The sequence below is a fragment of the Octodon degus genome, unplaced genomic scaffold (assembly GCF_000260255.1).
Source record: "Octodon degus isolate 3935 unplaced genomic scaffold, OctDeg1.0 scaffold00250, whole genome shotgun sequence".
Taxonomy (NCBI): domain Eukaryota; kingdom Metazoa; phylum Chordata; class Mammalia; order Rodentia; family Octodontidae; genus Octodon; species Octodon degus.
The window spans coordinates 1,205,193-1,225,735 of NW_004524826.1; the positions used below are offsets into that span (position 1 = coordinate 1,205,193).

Here is a 20,543-nt window from a genome sequence, read left to right on the forward strand (position 1 = left end):
GAGAGAGAGAGAGAGAGAGAGAGAGAGAGAGAGAGAGACCCAGCTCTATCATATGTAGCACACTGTCATGACCAGGCTGGGAAGACTCGGGCTTCCTTAAAGCCTGGAAAGAAGCTTTTAGTGATGCTTATGAGGTGGGATAAGCTGAATATCCAGGGATAGGCTAAAGCCCCCTCCCCACCATCTTTGTAGCCCAATTTGAATTTCAAGCTCTGTTCTTACTTCCTCAAGAGGGAGTAGGAGGAAGGTATTTTAAGGGGACTGGCCAGTATCTAGAAGGGGGCTGTGTTACTGTCCCAGTCAAACACAGAACAAGGGAACTGGGTGACCACCAGGAGACCCCAGAGGACCCCATGTTTGGAAGTCACCAAGGCCTAGGGTGCAGGCAGGTTCGGGCTGGAGACTTGCCCAGATGTCCAGCAACACACACCCTGCTAGACAGAGTCCATGGGGCCTCCCAACAAGCCCTCCCCACAGAGTTAAGTTGTAGGTTCACTGACTCCGTTATGGAAGAAGAATCTCAGGACTCGTCTGTAAGAGGCATACAGGGATTTACTGCTAGGCAGACATTTTAAAAGTACACACTCAAGTAGAGAGAGGGGCACCTTCTGACCTGGGGCCAGGTGTATCTGAAGTGCTTGGATTCTTTAGAATGGGTAATCTGGGATGTGTGTGTCGGTTTACCAACCTGCTGTGTCAGGATGAAAACCTTCTCCACTGGTTTGAGGCTGAGATCTATTGCCCGCTGATGCTTCACGTGGGTGGAAATGTGTGGGAGAAAGTGTCACAGGCAAAAACCACAGGCCAAAACCCCAATTTACAGGTTTATTATGTCTTTCAGGCTCTCAAGAATTTTTTTTTTAATTATTTATTTATTAATTTATTTGTGTGGCCAGCTCAGCCCACCAGGGGGCGAGGCTGGCTGGCATGTGGTGCTGGGGGATTGAACCGCAGTCCCTTTGTTTTTGCTAAGCTTGTTCTAAGTAGGTGCTTTAGACTACTGAGCCATCTCACCAGCCCCAAGAATTTTTTTTTTTAAAGTGAATTTCCTGGAAGGGAAAATCTTTTAAATGACACGTGTGTTCCCAAGCTGCAATTTTTCCAAAAAGTACAATTCCAAAATTCTGACTTTCCGTGTCTCTTTATTCCCAATCTTTATTTCTTCTATCCTACCTCATAATATATGTCCAATAAGGGAATAAACGAGTAGACAGGCAACCATGGTCCCTCTTCCACTTAGGCTTTCTGATCATGGGAAAGCTTAGCCAGGGCTCAGCTGCTGACGTCAGGGACTCAGCAGTCCACCGATAGACGTGGCCGCTAAGCCACATCAGGAATCTCTCCTAATACTAACCTCCACTTTCCGCTGTGTTGGCCATAAGTACAGGCAGGCTCCTCTCAGGGATGGGCTTGTCCCTTCCCAGCAACTGTGGAGAAGAATCCAGCAGGGCTTCTCACAGCCCTGGAGTGGCACAGGTGCCCATTCCTGAGACCATTGTCATCTTGGGGACCGAGAAGAGGCAGGGACCACTCATGTGCTCTCTCCAGAGCTGTCAAATCCACAAGGCGATCCCACAACCTAAGGGCAGGGTGCTGTTTTTACAGGCAGCTAAGTCAGGTAAAAGTTAATATATTGAGACCGGGGAGATGGCTCAGTGGAAAAAGCGCTTCCCTGGCAAGCGCAAGGCCCCGAGTTCAATCCCCGGTTCCGCAAAAAAAAAAAAAAAGTTAATATATAGTTAGAGGGTCTGAGCCCTCGAGGGCATCAGCATTAAAATAAAGACATCCAAACTGTGGCTGGCCATGAATCTGAAGAAGGCCGGGCCTCAGGATAAAGATACAACTGCAGGAGAAGGTTTGCACACCTATACTCTCAGCACTCACGAGGCTAAAGTGGGAGAATTGCCTCAAGTTCAAGGCTACCTGGACTGCATAGTGTGTTGTATGTTATGTGTCGGTGCCGAAAGAAACGGACGAGAAGACCTGGTGAATCTAGCTTCAGAGGTCTCACTGAGATGAGTCTCTCTCCAAGTGAGCCCAGAGCCTCACAAGCACCTCACATTTATTGAGGGCTAAAGGCAGGCTAAGGAATGTGCATAATTACTTAAGTGAATACAAACTACTTTTTTTTGTGTGTGTGTGTGTGTGTATCTGCCGTTTTGAACTCAGCCCCTTGTGCTTGCCAGGCAAGCGCTTATTCTACAGAGCCATTTCCCCGGTCCCGTGAATACAAATTACTATCTCAATTAACTTCCACTATTTGCCTAACACTAGGTCCACACAAATGCTAGCCCATAATATCCCAAGCAAGGGATCAAAGAGCAGGGCGCCAGCAGGAGAAGCTGTTATCTGCAGCCTTGAATCCCAGCTTTCCAGGAATTTACAGGTGACAGACAGCAGCTCTCCCTGGGCTCTGTCTGTTGCTCCCTGCTCCCCTGGGACATTTGGCTTTTGTCTCATATCTATATTTCTATAATAGTAAGTTCAAGGCCAGCCTGAACTACACAGCAAGACCCTATCTCAAAAAAGAAGAAAAAAATAGGCCTAAGGGCTTGGAAGATGGCTCAGTAGAATAAGTGCTTGCCTGGCAGGCGCAAGGGCCTGAGATCAGTCCCAGGTTCCACAAAAAAAGAAAGGCCTATGTCTATCTCTAAAGAATAAACAGTAACTTAAAATTACACTGTAATCAGTATCACATGATCCAGGAAGTCCAGTTAGGCATCAAGTGCACAGGTGGGTGGACCCATCCCTTCCCCAGAATGCCTCTGTTCTTTCCATGTACTCTTGCTGTGTGATGCGGCCCCTATTGGATCAATATTAGCTAAGTGGTTCTACTTTTAATCCTAGGGATTAGTTGTAGTTTGGCCCATACATTGTGCTTTTGCTGCATAAATTACCCCTCACAAGGAGCCACCACCCCATTTGGAACCCCTCTTGGAAATTCAGAAGCTGTTTTCTCTCATTATTTCCAATAAAACTTCCCTAACTTCTTCCTTTGGTTCATGACTTCATTCTTCAATGTCGTGGGACCACAAACTCAGCACATTTGACATTGGACGGGTGGGGAGTGTTAGTTCTCCTACCTCTGTTACCAAAAGATGCCATGCTAGGGAGGCAAAAGACAGTAGCTCTTCCTAACTGGGCAAGACCTGAAACACCAAAATACTCTTCCATTGCTGGCTTCAAAATTAAATTTTGCAAAAAACCCCCAAAAAACGAAATTAAATTTTGCTTAGTTCGAGTTAATTTTGTGTTCTATGTACCAGGTAAAAAAAATATATATATAGACAGAATAATTCACATGAGGCAGGAGAAGGAGGTTCAAGGTGTCAACAGCTCTGTGTAAAACTCAACTGTCACTTAAATGAAAATGATTTCCAAGCCACCCAAGTAAATCAGTCCTATTGTTGTACACAATTACTGCTCTATCTAAAACTAAGCTGTAGCAGGGGCTGGGGAGATGGCTCAGTGGAATAAATGCTTCCCTGGCAAGCACAAGGGCCTGAGTTCAATCCCTGGCTCCTCCAAAAAGAAAAAAGAAAAAGAAATTAAAAAATTGAACTAAGCTGTAGCTCTGGGAGCAGTGTCTGTATTATACTTTACTGTTTCCAGTGCATTTTATATGATAGGTGCTTAATACATATTTCTTAAATGACAAGTGATTCTTGGGATTGCTTTCAACATCACAAGCCAGTTAACATCCCCCTTATCTGATGCCCGAAATGTCAAAATTAGTAACAAATTCCTTTGACATTGATCTTACTTCTTGGTCAAAAGAAAACATTCTATAGGGCCGGCCGGCCAGATAGCTCAGCAGATGAAAGCACCTGCTTAGGCAGAAACAGGTCGGAGGTTCGATCCCAAGCCTGCCCTGCTGGCCCTGCCCCTCGGGTGTGCTGAGACAGCAGTTGACACTGGGTGTGGTGGTGTGTGCCTATAATCCCAGTGCTTGGGCATCTGAAAACAGGAGGATCACTTCAAGTCCTACCTGTGTAGTGAGGCCCTGTAGACCCTGTACTAAATACAAAAAAAAAAAAAAAAAAGCAAACTCCAGAAAGATCACATCTTAAGTCTCCTATATCATTTGCATTTTGTCCTGAGTTGAGTTTTGTTTTCTTTTGATTTGGTTTGATTTTGGAGCATTAGGAATGGAACCCAGGATACTTTACTACTGAACTACATCCTCAACTGGTTTTTATTTTTATTTTTATTTTGAGACAGGATGTCACTACGTTGGTCAGGATGACATTGAATTCACCTGCTCAGCCTGCCTAGTAGATCCAGGTCTTAGGTCACACCCCTGTGCCCCAGTGTGACACTGAGAATTACAGATGTGTGCCTGGCTTTTGAGATCTGTCCCAGAGAGGGTTAAAAATGAAGAGCCAAGTGCACAGAGGTCTTGGGGCAGGAAGGCACTCTTCTTTCAGTCTTGCTGGTGGTGATCTAGACTCAGGGAAGCCAGTGTGACCTGACCAGCCTGGCCGGGGGTGCTGAGAAAGGAGCACTATTTGTTTTGCCCTCCAATCCCAGGAGAGCTGTGAGAAGGCCAGAGCAGCCCCACTGTGGTTCAACAGAGCAAGATACTGTGGTTCAGTTATTATACTGTGATGATTTAGATCTAGCACCCCCGTCTTGTGTTTGGGAGGTGTCTGAGCCACGCAGGCAGGGCTACTCAGCAGCAGAGTCACCTGTGCGTGAGTCCTGCTGTGCAGCTGAACACAGAGCTGGTGGAAGGTGGCCTGGTCGCAGTGGGGCACGGGGGTGTGACCTATGACTTGGAGCACACATCTACCTTCGCTCCTCCTCCTTACTCTGCCTCCCGGCTGCCGTGGGAGTGAGCAGCTCTTCTCAGCCATGCTTTCCACCATGCTGTTCCCACACTGGAGGCGGGGGCCACGGATCGAATCCACTGAAAACCCTAAGCCCCTCCTGTAAGTGCTGAGTGTAGGGCATTTTGTCCCAGGAACAGGAACATGACTAATGCACCCATTTAGCAACTGCTTCCTTTTTTAAAGGGTGAATGAATGGAATGAGTTGTATCTTACCCAGCATTCAGAAGCAAGATGCTAAAACTACTGTACAGTTGTTACACAAAAGATGGCTTTCACCAAGAGGCAGATACTCATTCTCCTCCAGGAAAACAATAGCTTCTAAGGAAACCAGGGCTGCTGGGTGCTGTCAGCCACCTCCCATCAGGGCCCCACCTGGCCAGGTTGTCAGGAGTGACACAAACGACTTTACTCATAATCTCTGCAATCACAAGGCAGGGAAGCACAAGAGGCCTATTTTGCAGCACCTCTAAATCTGCATCTCTATTCATTCTGCCAAGCACAAGGAAGTACAGTTCTTGAGGCCCTGTTTTCTTTGTGGTTTCAGAATAGGAATTATCCTTTTTTTTTTTTCCCACTATACAATCAATGCATCTTTATTTTAGAAAACTTGTGGGAAAATTTTTAAGAAGTCAGTAAAAAAAATCATTTATACATATTAATATGCTGAGCTGTAAAAGGCTCAAGTCAACAATTTCTGATATTGCCAGCCCTACAGATAACCTACTACTGTGCTGGACTATATTGGATTACTTTGCTGAATTCACACACCTACAATATCTGAATGGTAATGGAATACCCATCTCTGACAAAAATAAACAAAAAAGGGGGATATAAATGAAGGACCATTTTGTAGTTTTATATAGATATAGATGTAGATATAGATAGATAGATAGATATCTATATCTATATCTATATCTATATCTATATATATACAAAATACTTAGGCTAGATATACATCTATGTTCTCTTAGTTCCATGAGAAGAAAGATTTGTGCTAATAGTGTTTAGACAAGATATCATGTCTGTATCTTATATTATGAATAGCTAGAATGAAGACAATAGTATGCAATGTATTAGTTATTGTAACTGTCCTATTAACCTGTTTTGAAACTGTCTCAATGCTATTTCTTTCTCAATAAAATTCACATAAAGAAGAAAACTTAAAGCCTAATTGTTTCAGATAAAAAAAAAATTGTTTACAATTTCACTACCCAGAGATGACTAAATTGCATCATTATCAGTGTACAGGTTTCCTTCTTTGTTTTTAGTGTATTGTATGGGTTTTGTTTTCATCCTCGGGTGTTACAAAATATGGATTTTACTATATCTGGTTTTTATCTTTTTTTGGTAACATTCTCAAGAATAGATTTTCGTAAACAATCGCGTTTTGATCATGAAAACTATACACTTTGCTTGTTTGTTTGTTTGTTTGTTTAGACAAGGTCTTGCTATTTCGTCCAGGCTGGCTTCAATTGCTCAGTAATCCTCTTGCCTCAGCCTCCCAAACCTTGGGATTATAGGTGTGTACCATCATACCTCGTTCAAAAACTACACACTTTTGTCCTGTTAACCCAGTGACATCTGGAGCAGGACAAGGCCTGCTGCCTAAGACAGAGAAGTAATAAGATTCCTTGGCCAAGAGACAGTGTCTTGCGGAGACCGTTCTTTTATAATTTAGATCTTACATACACATTGCCTGTAGGACCCCATGCATCCCCCAAACCTACATCAAGGAAAGCTTTAGAATGAAAAATCAAGGGGCTAAACCAGCTTCAGTAAATTAACGGTGATTCACTGAAGAGATTGCACAGCTCAGAGGGAGGCGTGGGACAAACTTCAGAAAAAGCACCCTTGAGAGCAAGCCAGAAATACGCCTTGTAAGACAGCTGAAGCCACTACAGAACACTGGACTAGAAATTGCCAAAGGACACGCATGTTCTGGGAGGCCCACCTTTCTGTTTGAATCAGGGCAAGCTTGTCATGGGGGAAACAAACCTACCAGACAATGTGTGCCCTGTCAGCAAGAAGAGCTGTGAAAGGAGGACTGTTGTGATTAACTGTATTTTCCCTTCTAAGGACGCACTGTTCCAAGTCGAGGTCATGCCACGTCTGGGTCTTGACTGGGTCAAAGCCCGAACTGGGTCAGCACTTGGGGGTAAGCAACATGACTCACCACCGGGTTACAAAAATGTCATTCATTTACCACCACAATGATTAAACCTCCATTCAGGGTTTGACTAGCATCACCCCAGAGTTATGCTAATCATCTCCGAATGGATCTACTTTTTCCCTGATTCCATCTGCCACCAAAACCCTTAAATGCAGTTAGGAGATTAAGCTATGGATTAGAAAGTTCTCTGAGAGCCACTGGTCCTCTGCTTCCATGTTTCCACCGTACTTGCTATCAGCTAACAGAGATCCAGCTATCACAAACTGGATCGTTGCTCAGAAATGTTCCTTTCCTTTGACCAGGTACTAAGGAAACGATCCAAGGAGGAACGTGTGTAAAATCCATCTCCCTGGCATGTTGGACAGCCTTATTTACCTCACAGTAGAATAAAGAAAATGATGTTGCTTTGTTTTGCTGAAGGGGCATGAAGCTATCACAAACTTCAGGGTACAGAAAGGCAGGCTTGGGGAATTTAAAACGGAGAACAACAAAAGTTCGAGGGTGTGTTCTCAGCAGAGACAGCAAAAGGCCTGCAGCTTTTGCAGTCTTTGACCCGCTGTGGCCAGTGGAATGACTGGGAGATTCTGGGACTGTGGTGCCACTCGGACGGGGTCGCAGGTGCCCTGGGGAAGGGCACCATTTCCTTGCCGAAGGTAAAATTTAGATCGCACAGAATCTGCCCCCTGAGAACTCCTTCCCGACCCAAGTCCACGCCCCAACTACCAAACAATATGTCAAAAGCAGCATTCAGCTCATAAATCTCACCTCAGTAGGAGGAGGGGACGCAGTGTCAGGCAAAAAAAAAAAAAAAAAAAAAAAAAAAAAAGCGGGAGGCGTGAGGAGGGAGATCAGGAAAGATGTGCAGCTGCCCACTGGAGGCAGTGCGCCCGCGCGGACACCAACTTGGACACACTTTTGCGCTTGTTTTCAGGATTCGGCGCTTGTGTTCGCTCTTGGACGCTCCGAGGGGGTGACTCCGGTCTCAACCTGCTGTCTGAGTGTCCCCTAGCAGCCCACCCCCACATCCCTAGTTAAAAGCAGCCAGAGAATACGAGAGGCTCTGAAAGTGAGCCTAGTGGATGTACCGTGAGACCGCAATGCCAACTGAAACAAATTAAACACAAAGGGGGCGGGGAGGCTAAGTAGCGTGCCTTCTTGTATAGGAGGCATCCACAGTATAAATGATTTAACGAGCAAAATTAAAGAAACGACAGGCAACGGAGAAGTGGACTACATGAAAATAGTAGGGGGATGTGGGGATGGAGGAGAGGAAGGGGAACTGAAAGGATCAAGGCGCGATATGTATGTGTACCGATTCCCCACGATCAGCGTATTCCTTACATACTGCTAGCATTTATTACTAAAAAGGGAGAGAGAGAAAGCTAGGTGTAGTGGTGCAAGCCTGTGCTCCTCCCAGCAATGCGGAGGCTGAGTCAAGCGGAGCTCCGTGAGTTTGACACCAGCCTGGACTACACAGCGAGACCCTGACTCAAAAACAAAGGAGACAGACAGACAGACAGACAGACAGACAGACAGACAGACAGACAGACAGACAGATTAAGCTCTGCAATCCCCGCAAAATGCAGGGAGCAGAGGCATGGTGGAGAGAGCAGGGACGGGGAGAGCAGGCTGGACCAGCCCAGGACCCGGATGGTGGGACTCCAGCCTGACTGGCCTCAGGTGGGGGAAAGGGTGCCGAGACCCGCCCACCGGCCATTGCCTTCCCCAACCGCTCCTTTTCCATTCCCGGACCTGCGCCAGGATTCCCCGACTTCCGGCTCTGTCGCCACCACGTGGCCCGTTTTCTGAAACCTTTCTTTTTATTTTATTTTTTGCATTTTTATATTCGTGCCTGTGGATGGGCCTCGTTTCGGCAGATTTGTACTGCGCATGGCATACTTTAATCCTTTCTTTCCGACATCCACCCCTAGTTTCACATTTTGGAGGTCCAATGTGTACGATGTATTTTGACCTTGCATGTGCCCCCTGTTACCAGCCTTGCCATGCCCTCTCCCTCCATCTTTGGGCCTCAGTTTCCTCCTCTGCAACATGGAGAGGGGCCATGGAAATGGGGGCGCAGGGGCCTGACTGTGACAGGTTTCAAACGGGGTCCAGGGAAAGCGACGAGCGTGAAGACCGAGTGCACGCACGCTGAACCGCGGGAAGGGACTGCTTCCCCCTCCGGAGCCCTTTTCCCCAGCTGAATTCAGCCTAGTCTTGACTTCGTCCGCGGTCCTCCGCGATCCAGCCCTGCGGTGCGCAAAGGACGCGGGATCCCGAGGCTGGGGAGCAGCCGAAGGGCGCAGAGGCAGGAGGGTCGCTGTGAGTCCGAGGAGCAGCGCGGGAGATGCCCTGTGAAGCTGAAGAGAGGCGCGGGCAGCGTTCCGCCCGGGAACGGCTCGTTGGTCTAGGGGTATGATTCTCGCTTCGGGTGCGAGAGGTCCCGGGTTCAAATCCCGGACGAGCCCAGGGCTTTTACTTTTTCCCCTTTCTCCATTTGAAAACCAAACCAATATATTTTTCTCGTATAGCCCATTCGAAGACTAAAATGGAGCCTCTGGTCCCGTGAGCCAGTGACGATCTCTTTCGCTTTTGGAAGCTAGACGTTAAGGGAGCGCAATTCACACAATCTGTGGTTTCAGTACGACAGAGGGCGCTGAATTCTATCTAAATCACATATCCCAGCCTGCTGCACCCCCGGTCGTGAAAGTCAGGGTACCCGCCAGGCGTCTGGCCAGCGCGGCGATCCCAGCGGTACAGCCGGGAGCTCTGCGTCTTGCGAGCTTCATCCGGCACAGGCGCCGACAGCGAGGTTCGCAGTATTACTGCTTCAAGCTCAAACGCTGTCCATGCTTTGGGTTTCCTCTAACGAATATTTATAACCTGTATTGAGCAGTGCCCTAAAGAACTCATTTTGTAAGCGTGCAAAAGGTAGGGCTCGTCCGGGATTTGAACCCGGGACCTCTCGCACCCTAAGCGAGAATCATACCCCTAGACCAACGAGCCGTGGTGCATCTTGCTGCTCTACAATCCTAAAGATTTGTGAAGCAACTCAGTCCTGCGCCCCCAAGTGGTTACTTGTGTAATGAGTTTGTGGACTTGGTGATCCTTGTACTTTATGGTTGTTCAGTCTTTCGGCTCCGCTTTCTCTCTTTCAAAATAAATGACACAGAAGAAAACTAAGTCCTTTATAGAGTGACACGGATCGTAAACGGTAATTCGCTTTATGTTCACGGCAAATAAAGTGCAACGAACATGTGGCTACGTCCTCGAGATGGATTCCGGCCTCGCTCGCTGGCTTCTGCACATTACACATTCTTTTCCACATTTTCTAATAATGGCAGAGTTGTCCGGTTCTTGCCAAATGCTTTTTTATGCTAGTGTTCAAAGCTCCCCCCTTTCCAGCCTTCTCAGTTCTCACCCCTGTGTTTTTGAGAACTGAGAAGTTTTGTTCTCTCCAACTGGAAAATCTATTTGATTCGGGGTAAATCCTAGAGGGCTAGAACATTCCCAAGGGGGAAGAATCCTTTCACATGTCAGATCCAATTGTATACGATGGTGTCTACCTGGGTTGCAGCTCCCAGGGCTCCGCTTTCTTGGAGGGCGCGACACCAACGCCAACATAGAATTCTGTATAATTGGCAGCTGTGTAATTGGTGCCCGATTTGGCCCCAATAGCTTTAGATACAGAAAGTATGACTTCTTAATTATAGTTGTTTTTGTTTTTTTTTTCTTAATTGTATTTTTAATCCTTAAATCTTTCATATTAATGCTTACCGTAATTAGCAAACTATACTCAATAATTCTGAATGACTGCTATTTGTCCCAAATTCCCTATCATACAAGTTTTTGTGCTTTTGACACAGTGATTTTGAATTGTCACCGAAGCAAATAGTCACATAGACAACAACACATAGGGTGATTCTGAGAAGTAAACCCAATATGTTTATTTATTTCTTCATGTGTTCACTGTTCATTTGACCACCAAACATTACACAAAAATTGTGCTGGACACTTTCTTCCTGTAATTTGACACCAGAAAATTGTAGCTTTAGAATTCTAATGTTGAATCTCCGCCCTGCTTTTTCTTTGAAAGTGCTCTAACTTGAGTCTTCAATTCTTAAGGAAGGAAGGAAGGAAGGAAGGAAGGAAGGAAAGAAAGAAAGAAAGAAAGAAAGAAAGAAAGAAAGAAAGAAAGAAAGAAAGAAAACACTCTAAAATGTCCATGAGTTGTAGATGCAAGGGTAATATATTCACCAAAATCTACAGAGAAAAGACAATGTGTTCTAAACACCTATGGAATTGTTTTGTTTTGTTTTCCCTAAAATGTGGAAGGCACAAAATATTACTTGTTAGGTAAAACAGTGTAACTACTTCAGGGCTCCGATCTGTACAATCTAAGATCTCTGTCCTCCTGGATTTACCATGATTTCTATGTTTAGCTGCGCCCCCCATTCTTCTCTTCAGTGATTAAAAAGTAGTTAGCTTTTACTCCACAAACTAGATACTGCATCGTCCATCACCACGATGTAGGAAGCTGGCAGTAACAAAATTCAGAATTCCAATTACCTGTTTTATAGTAGGAAATACCCCTTCTTGGCAGGAAGAGTGTGATCCCTGTCCAGGGTACATCCTTCCCTAGAACTGTGTCCCTGTGAAGCAAGCAGATAGGCAGATGTAGTTGTTACAGAGAGACAAAATCTCCAGGAATATTTTATCCTAGCTACAAAGAAGCCTGGTGACATATCCTTCAGTAATAACGAACATCTCTCTAGATGAGTTTGTTACCCCCCTCTGTTTTCCCTAAGCAAGCATATCTGTCTATAGGAGACACTACAATCTTAATTTTCAGATTCTCAAAATTGTCTATCAGAAAAAAAAAATTTTTTCTACCAGAGATAACTGTCCAGCATTCAGACACTTTCTTCTGTAGGATTGTTAATGGAATGGATTTGGCTCCAGGCACATCTGGTCAAGTGGTCTGGCTTTCATCTTGGACTGTCTGGTGGTCACCTGGAACATCTCACTGCCACAGCATTCTGATTTTCATGTGGCAACTGGGATTTCAGTTCTTGACAAAGACAGTCCAGAAATGAGACTCCTTTTCTCTTGATTCTACTATGCTTCTCTCCCAGTTGTCCTGTTTTCTATTTTTTTTTTTTTTTCTGAAGTGGCTCTCAAATTCTGCTTCTTCTCTGCCCGCTGCTGCCAGTGCCTCGCTCTTCACTCCTATCCTGTCTCTTTAAGTGGTCACCTTTTTAAAACACAGATCTCAGTCTACCACTTCCCTCCCGGTGGTGCTCCCCACAGGACCGTGGCCTACACAAGAAAACTAGCACCTCTCCTTTTCATTTCTCTCCCTTTTGGGAAATTGTAAACCATGTATGATTTACCTCCTGCTTCCACACGCTGTTTCTCTGAATTTGCTTTTCTTATTTTTGTTTGTTTTATTTTGCTGTCTTGAGGGTCAAGCACAGGGCCTTCACGCTGAGCTACATCCTCTCCAGTACTACTCCTCACACTTTTTTGGAGATGGTGTTTTAGGGAGGGATTAAAGAGACAAAAAACTCAGGGCGAAACACAAATGGCTCACATTGTAAGACTGTCCCGTGCTTATCTGTGGCTGAAGATTGTAAGATCATCACATGCTTATTGTGTACCATGTGCTTGAAAAAAAGTGCCCTACTGTAGCCCTTAGGAAAGTGCTACTCATATATACTGTGTGCTGACTTTGTCCCCTTCCCAGAAGCAAAGCTAAGATTTCTGACTGACCCAGCCCATGCCAATCAACAAAACAGGTTGGCCCTGGACGTATGGACCTATCTCGCAGGGCAGCCCAAGCTGGACTGTCCCTACCTGCAGCTCACTCTGCTGGACTACAGAGCTTTTCTTCTGTTTCCCCTGCACTTACCAGACTTTATATAAAATTTTGCTTCATACAGTACCAGTCTGGATCCCCCATTTCCCACAAGAGCCCCATTTCTCCATTTTTCGCTGCAGTGAAGGCTCACTGGATACCATAAGGCCTTGACAAGTCACCACGCTGGTCAGTCTGGGCTCGCGTTTGTCATCTTCTTGCCTCAGCCTCCCAGAATGCTAGAATTACTGGCATGCACAATTATTGCAGTCCACCCACAGTCCTTTGTTTTGAGTCAGGGCTTCACTAAACTGTTCAGTTGTGCACCTTCATACCTAGCTGCTTAATTTTTAGCATTTTGTAAGCTTCTGTGTTTATTTTTTGAGACAGATAGAGTCTTGCTATACATGTAGCCCAGGCTGGCCTCAAGCTCCCAGTGATCCTCCTGCCTCAGCCTCCCCAGAACTGGGATTATAGGCCACATCTAGCTGCATGCTTCTTGTGAACTTTCATTCATCCTCAAAAGTCTACTTCAAGGGCTGGGTATGGTGGTGCATATCTGTAACCCAAGCTCTGCAGAGGCCTGGGCAGGAGGATCACCATGATTTGAGGACAGTTAAGCCTACTTAATGAATTCAAGGCCAGCCTGGACCACATAGTGAGATCCTGGAGAGAGGTAGATGGATGTGTTGAGCAACATCACAACTGGCAGAGAACCTTCAACACCACATGTGTCTGAGAACCAGTGTCCCTGTTGGCTTGGATTACTTCTTTATTTGTCCTTCAAGCATTTTAAGAAAATGATACGAGTTTGTGCAGATTATCTGTGCTTCTTCTTGAGGGCAAAGTGCGTGTTCTGCACGTACAGTTCAGTTCACATGTTTCTATCCTTGATACCACTGGGGATTCCAGCCGCACTTCTGAAGGGCTCTGCAGAGAGAAACAGGGTGATGTGCTTCTGTGTGCTTTTAAAATTTTCTCTCATTGATGGCAAGTTCGCCATAGTAAAAGGCTAAACCAGAAAGGTGCTGAGAAGGTGCTGGAAAGCCTGGCTTTAGATAAAATGCTAATGTGAGAGTTTGCACCTAGCATTCCTTCACACCTTTCCTAATTATCTCAAACTTATTTTCCCCTTTATTCTGTCTGCCTCCTACCTAATGAATGCTTCTTTTTCTTCATCTCACCACCCCTCCACTTTTCCTTTTTGTAGGCTGCTTGCCTCCTAATGTTGCAGGCAGCCAAATTAGATAGAAGTATGATAGGCAGTCAGACAGGGCCAGGCCCTCAAAGGAAATAAACCAGAAGAGGAGACACCTTACAACTGTGGGAGGGAAGGATGTTCCTGCTGTGAGCCACACCTAAAGACCAAAGATCAAACAGATGTTGACCTCCCTAAAGATTAGCATCCGGGATCAATCATCACCTTGAGAAACCCAGGAAGAATCATTAAGGCAACTACTACGGATGGCTACCAGATAAGGTCCTGTTCTACATTCATGCCCTCTTGCTTCGGGACTCCCTTCCCTATTCAGTACTGGACCTAATCAATTTTACCTGAGCAATGGTGCTTGTAATCCCATTGGTTGACCACAGTTTTGTCCCACCCCACATCTACCTAAGCAAGTTCCCATTCTCTCCACCTTATCCCTGCATGGTTTTGCACTATAAAAGTCCCTGGAAGAGAGAGCTTCCTGGGGAACAACCCTCTCAGTCCCCCCTCCTGTCCCTCTCTCAGACAGGAGCTTTCTTTCCCTCAATAAATATATTCTGCTCATAACCTCCGTTTGTTCCTAAAATTCATTCTTCGGTTTTAGAGAACACAAACTTATCCAGGTCAGGTCGGGAGATCATTTTTCCCCTATGTCATTTGGAGGTTCCCTGTATCATCTGGATGTCACCTACCCGAGACCACTTTTTCTCCCTGTATCACTAATCTTTCCACAAGGTGCAGTACAGTTTGTTGGGCAACCAGTAAGTAGAAGGAGGCCAAAATAAACAAGTTGAGCAGGGTCAGCAAAGGCAGTTCAGAATCTTGGACAGGAAAGTCCCACATGGTTTTATTGATACTTATAGAGAGACCCTGGCGTGCAATGGCAACCCAATGGAAAGCACATTTCTTTTCAATCTGGGCAGCAGAATGAGCTCCACTTCCCCTCTGTAATGGTCTGTGGCTACTTGTCTCCCAAAGCCTCATGCCATCGCTGGGCAGCTTTTGGAGTTTGTGATTGATTATTGTGGGTGTGGATGCTGCACCTGCTCAGGGCCAAGTAATCTGCATTACAATGTAGTGAGGGAAGAGAGGCTAGCTAGCTTCCTGAGCTGCTGCCACTCCCTTTGCTCTCTGCTCTTTGCTACTGCCCTGAAAGGTTGTTCTGTGCCATGTGCCCCTCTGCCTTGGAGCCAGCTGAGTGTGGACTGAAACTTCCACTGACTATGAGCTAAATAAACCTTTCTTTCCTTCATTTTTGGTGTTGGGTATTTTGTCCCATCAATGAGAGAAGAGTAACTGAGACAATTTGGTACCAGAGAAGTGGGATTATTGTTATGGCTAAACCTGACCATGTGGATTACAAGCTTCTGGGAATGTCTTATGGGAGGAGATAGGATAGGTTGGAGATGTCGCCTACAAGAGAAGTGCTGTAACAGCTTTAGCTGTCCTGGAAGGGAGGTTCTGGTCAGAGCTCAGAAGGCTGATAGAAATCCTGCCTGTGAAGAACTGGCTGGGGAGGCTTCTGAGGGGAATAAGGCTGTTGGATTTGTGTTATGGCTTGGCAGAAAGTTTCTCTGCATTTTGCTCATGTCCAGAGACTTTGCCTGAAACTGAGATTAAGCATGTCAGACTGATTAATCTGGCAAAAGAAATCTCAAAGCAGTCGAATACTGAGGAGTGGCATGGCTATTGTTGGGGTCTTTAGTCAGATTTATGTCAAGAATTAAGAGCAAAGAGCCCAGCAGGATGATCTAAACTATTGTGAATTTGGCCAGAAAGGAAGCACCAATAAAGCTGTGGACGTAAAGATAGAGCTCAGAGGATCTGAGGATCAAGAGGGAAGGAACAGGAGGGGGGAAAGGATGGCTGTCTTAAGTTACTTTTTACTCGTTGTTGGGACAAATACCCAACACTCAAAATGAAAGAAGGAAAGGTTTATTTAGCTCACAGTTACTGGAGGGTTCAGTCCATATTCCGCTGGCTCCAAGACAAACAACAGCAGTTCATAAGACAGAAAACAATGAAGAGCAGAGGAGGAGCAGCAGCTGTCCAGCAAGCCTCTCTCTTCCTTCTGCACTGACTGCGAAGACCAGCCGGTGCTCCACAGTGAAGATCCGGAGCTCCTCCAAAGTGGTACGGGTGTGGAGATCAAGCTCCTCCAAAGACTGAGACTTTTCCACGGGAGCGGGGTGGTGCAGCAGGAAACCAGGCAGGGTGGCTTCCTGCCTTTCTCAGTTCCTGGGCCCTGCCCACCTGCAGGGCTAGGCCCCCATGCTATCCGAGCTGATTCAGCCAAGTTGACACAATGTATCAACTAACACAATGGCTGAGGGTATCACAAGAGACAGCAGGTCTCCACCCTCTGCAGCCTCAGAATTGCAAAGGTCAGGGACTTTGACTTGGGGAAAAAGTTCCAGAAGGGAGGCAGAATCCACACCAGGTTCCAGAATGGTGCAGGCATAGAGAATTTAATCCTTGGAATCAGGATCAGAGTGCTCAGTGGTCCAGGCACTTGACTCCTACAGCTAGGAGAGAAGGAAGCCTGGCTACTACTCCAGCTGCCAGCAGACCTTGGCATCATTCATGTGGTATTGGTTTTAGGTGCTTATAGAATGTAGGAGTTCTGAGGTTAAGAAGGCTTCCACCTAGATTTCACAAGGCCTGGGAGGCCAGGCAGTGTGTCCCTGAGAGGGCAGTGTGTGAGGCTGTGAGTGAGAAGCCTATTCAGTGGAAGCCCCAGAAGTTTGGAAAAATCAGGAACATGGATCATCTAAGGGAAATTACAAAGAGGGAGCAAAGCTGGCCTAAGAGAGAAGCCATGGGAGCTACCACTAAGAGTGCCATAGGAGCAGCGCCACATGGAGCTCACAATTTGCTTTGAATGTTCCACTTGGAGCAAGGAATTTTAGTCCATCTCTGAGTTGTCAAACTCCTAACAGTTTCAGCATTGCTGAAAAGTCCAAGTCCCAAGTGTCTTCCAAAATCAAAATCAAAATCCTAGCTGTGATCCCCTGTACAAATGAAAAGTTACATCCACATATTACTTTGGATGTTCCACATGGAGCTATAGGACTTAATGTTTGCCCTGCTGGATTTTGGGCTTATGTTGGTTCCAATGCTTTGCATTCCTCTGTTGTTTATAAATTTTCAAATGATGTTTATCTTCCACTGAATGTTGGAAGTGTTTAACTTTTCATTTGTACAGGGGCTTACAGCCAGGAGTTTGATTTTGATCTTGCAAGGCACTTGGGACTTGGACTTTTCAGCAATGCTGAAACTATTAGGAGTTTGGCAACTCAGAGATGGACTAAAATCCCTTTTGCATGAAAGGATGTGCATGAGTCTTTGGGAGTCCGGGGGCGGAATGTTTGTGTCTAGTTGTCCCCCAAAAGCCTCATGCAGTCATGAGGTGGCTTGTGGAGTTTGTGATTGATTATTGTGGGTGTGGATGCTGCACCTGCCCTGGGGCAGGCAACTTGCATTACAACGTAAGGTGGGGAGAGAAGCCAGCTGCCTGAACTGCTGCCACTCCCTTTGCTTTCTGCTCACTGCTGCTGCCAGGAAAGGTTGCTCTCTGCCATGTGACACTCTGCCTTGGAGACAGCTGAGAATGGACTGAAACCTCCAGTAACTATGAGATAAATAAACCTATCCTTACTTCATTTTATGTGTCAGGTATTTGTCACAGCAATGAGAGAAGAGTAACTACTAAGATACCTTCCCTGTCCTGGAAGTCTGCCAAAAAAGAAAGGGCTCTCAGTCATCTGTAGTCCTCAAGCTTTGGAGGCTGAGGCAGAAAGATCCATGAGAGCTCTGTCTAGCCAGTCGGGACTATAAAGTGAGTTCAAAGTCAGCCTGAACCAAACATCACAGTGAGACCCTATCCTAAGAAAACCAAACCACAAACAAAGGACAATAAAGATAAAGAGGAAGGGACTCCACTTAAAAAGTTAAGGCAAGATGGAGACTTCTTTTTACCCTAGTACATTTCTCAGAAGGAAGTAAAAGTGATCAAATGCTGTATGTCTACGTCCCATAAGATGAATGTAAATACCTGTATCATAAATCTATACTGCTAATAAAAACAATTGGCAGATTTCTTAAGGGGGAGAAAAAATTATTAAAATGGATTGTATATGTACCAATTTCCTACAACGAAAGAGAAAGGGAAAGGGAATTAAGATGTGTTCAGTACAGGTACCAACTCTCCACAGAATATAATCATTATGTACTGTAAATATGTGCTTATAAAAATTAAAATTATAAAAGAAAATATTCCTTAAGATGAATGTAATTGTTAGGTATCTCATCTATATACATACATATTCATACTTTCTTAAAAAGTAACTAGATTTCTCAAAGGGAAGTAAAAATAATCAAATGCAGTATCTATGTACCAGTTCCCCAAGATGAATGCAATTATTATATGTTGCAAAATTATACTATACAACTAATATAAAACATTTTTAAAATTGGCAGATGTTTCAAGTTGCAACATATGGAGCCCAGGTAAAAGGACAGACCTCGGGAACTGGGAAGGGGATGCAGGTTGCAGCCGGACTACTGAATCAGAAGTCTGCCCACCCACTTTTCACTGTTATTTTTTAGCCAAGTAAATCCCTTTTTTTTTTTTTTTTTTTGGCCTGAGGCGGGAGCAGGGAGACCAACGCAAGGGCTGCTAAACCGCTAGCCACGCAGGTAGGCGTGGACTCTGCGGTTGCCCCCAGCCAGAGCGCTGGCCCTGCCCATGGGAGGAGCTGATGGACAGCCGGCTCGCCCAATAGAGCCCTGCAGAAGGCGCCAGGGGGCCAATAAGCGGGTGCTGGGGCGGGGCGGGGCCGCTGCGAGGCGGTGGGGCCGCGAAAAGCTCGGTGGAGTGCGGGGCCCCACCACGCAGAGACCTAGCGTAGCGGGATGATGGGCGCGCCCGCCAGAGCCAAGACGGTGGTTGCACCCTCCGACAGCAGGCATTGGCTGTGGCCAGTGCTGGCGACAGCGCTCGGGCTCTGTGAGTGAAACCAGACCCGGGGTCGCGGGGTCGCGGGGGTCGCAGTGTTCGGGGTCGCCTGGCTGGATAGAGGTGGCGGAGGGGCCTGACCTGCGCTGGGCGGGAGCTCCCTGCCCCGCGGGGCGCGCAGACGCCTCATCCTCCCGCGACCCCCGGTGCGGGGAAACGGCGCCCCCGCCCGCGCCTCCCGGGGCTCCCGGGGACCCTGCCTGCCCAGGTCGTGGGGTCCCGCAGTGGCCCAGGCAGGCCCTGGTCGCGCGCGGGGCAGGAACCGGGATCTGGCGTTCTCTGCTTCGGGGAGGCGGGGGGGGGGGGGGGGAGGTCGCAGGTTTTCCTGTTGCGGGGCCTTTGTTGGTTTGTTTCCTTGTTTCGAGCCAGAGTTTTGTTCTGCCTTGCCGAGTCTGTAAACAATGCCCGTCTCCGTTCTTTAAGTCTGGAGAAGCCAGAAATCTCTCGTTTGTCTTATCCCTGGTCTGTAGGGCTCGCAGAAGAAATTTACATTACTTCTGTCTAAATTGTGGAGAACCGGGGGAACCCGTGAGAAGACCTGTCTTAAAAGAATTTGGTCAAAGTCATGATTTCATGGCTAATTAGACAACATACAGAGTATTTTTAAAGCAAGATTTTGCTTAAACGAAATATTCTGACTCAAGTTTAGAGAAGACTTCTGGCTCAATTAAAATTACGGGAGTCAGGAATCGTTTTATGGACCTCAGAGGTGGTGTCTGGCCGCAGGGCTTTTTCTGTGTTGTCCAGAGTTATTTATTGCTGTCTCAGTTCTTGGTTAAGTAATGGTTATAAAGAGGGCCGACGGCCCAGAAACTACAATATTTATGTACTTTTTTTTTTTTTTTTGGTAAAACTTAAGTTGCTTCGAAGGATCTGAATGTCAGAGTTCACTCAGTAGTTTTTTTTCACAGAAAAGTCCTTCTTTCTCATGGCAAGTGTTTGGGACCAGGGAAGGCAGGGGACGTTAGGTAGGATAACCACCCGTCCCTTTAGCCAGTGACTCCGAGGCTGAATAGTGGAGCCAGGAAAGTCCCCATAGGCTGCAGAGGTACTTTGTGTACCTAAGACACCATCTGCTGTCTTATGTCTAATTGTCTCATTCCCCAAAAGAAAAGGTGAAGAGTGTGTTTTTCAGTTGTTGGTTGATGTATGTGTTTTGAGGAAACACATAGAAAGCAGCCTAAGATTTATCTGACATCTTTTGTAGGCGGGGGAGAATTTGAAATGAGACGCTGTGGGGAGGACAGAACAGTGAGGGTGGTCTTAAACTTGCTACTAACCATAGCAGAACCGGGGAACATTTATTCCACTTGAAGACTTCAACTGCTTGGGCTCAAGCAGGCCTCCTGCCTCAGCCTCCCAAGTGTAGCCAAAAAAGTTTGATCCAGACAGCTAGCTATTCTGCAGACATCTTTTTTTTTCTGCAGAGATCTTTTTTTTTTTTTAATTTTTTTTTT

General features: G+C 46.2%; 1 protein-coding gene and 2 non-coding genes across 3 annotated transcripts in view; 2 read left to right on the forward strand and 1 right to left on the reverse strand.

Moving 5' to 3' along the window:
• Positions 1-9,398: 9,398 nt before the first annotated feature.
• Trnap-cgg lies at positions 9,399-9,470 on the forward strand. The gene has a single exon. It is a non-coding gene; the product is annotated as a tRNA-Pro (tRNA).
• Positions 9,471-9,936: 466 nt separating this feature from the next.
• Positions 9,937-10,008, reverse strand: Trnap-agg. The gene has a single exon. It is a non-coding gene; the product is annotated as a tRNA-Pro (tRNA).
• Positions 10,009-18,987: 8,979 nt separating this feature from the next.
• The window catches only part of Mpzl1 (myelin protein zero like 1), a gene marked incomplete at its 5' end in the record, with an annotated part of 69,213 nt that continues 67,657 nt past the window's right edge, over positions 18,988-20,543 (forward strand). Inside the window, one exon of the mRNA XM_023706322.1 lies at positions 18,988-19,077. Within this exon, the coding sequence (XP_023562090.1) occupies positions 18,988-19,077 (90 nt within the window). The remainder of the gene's footprint in view (positions 19,078-20,543) is intronic.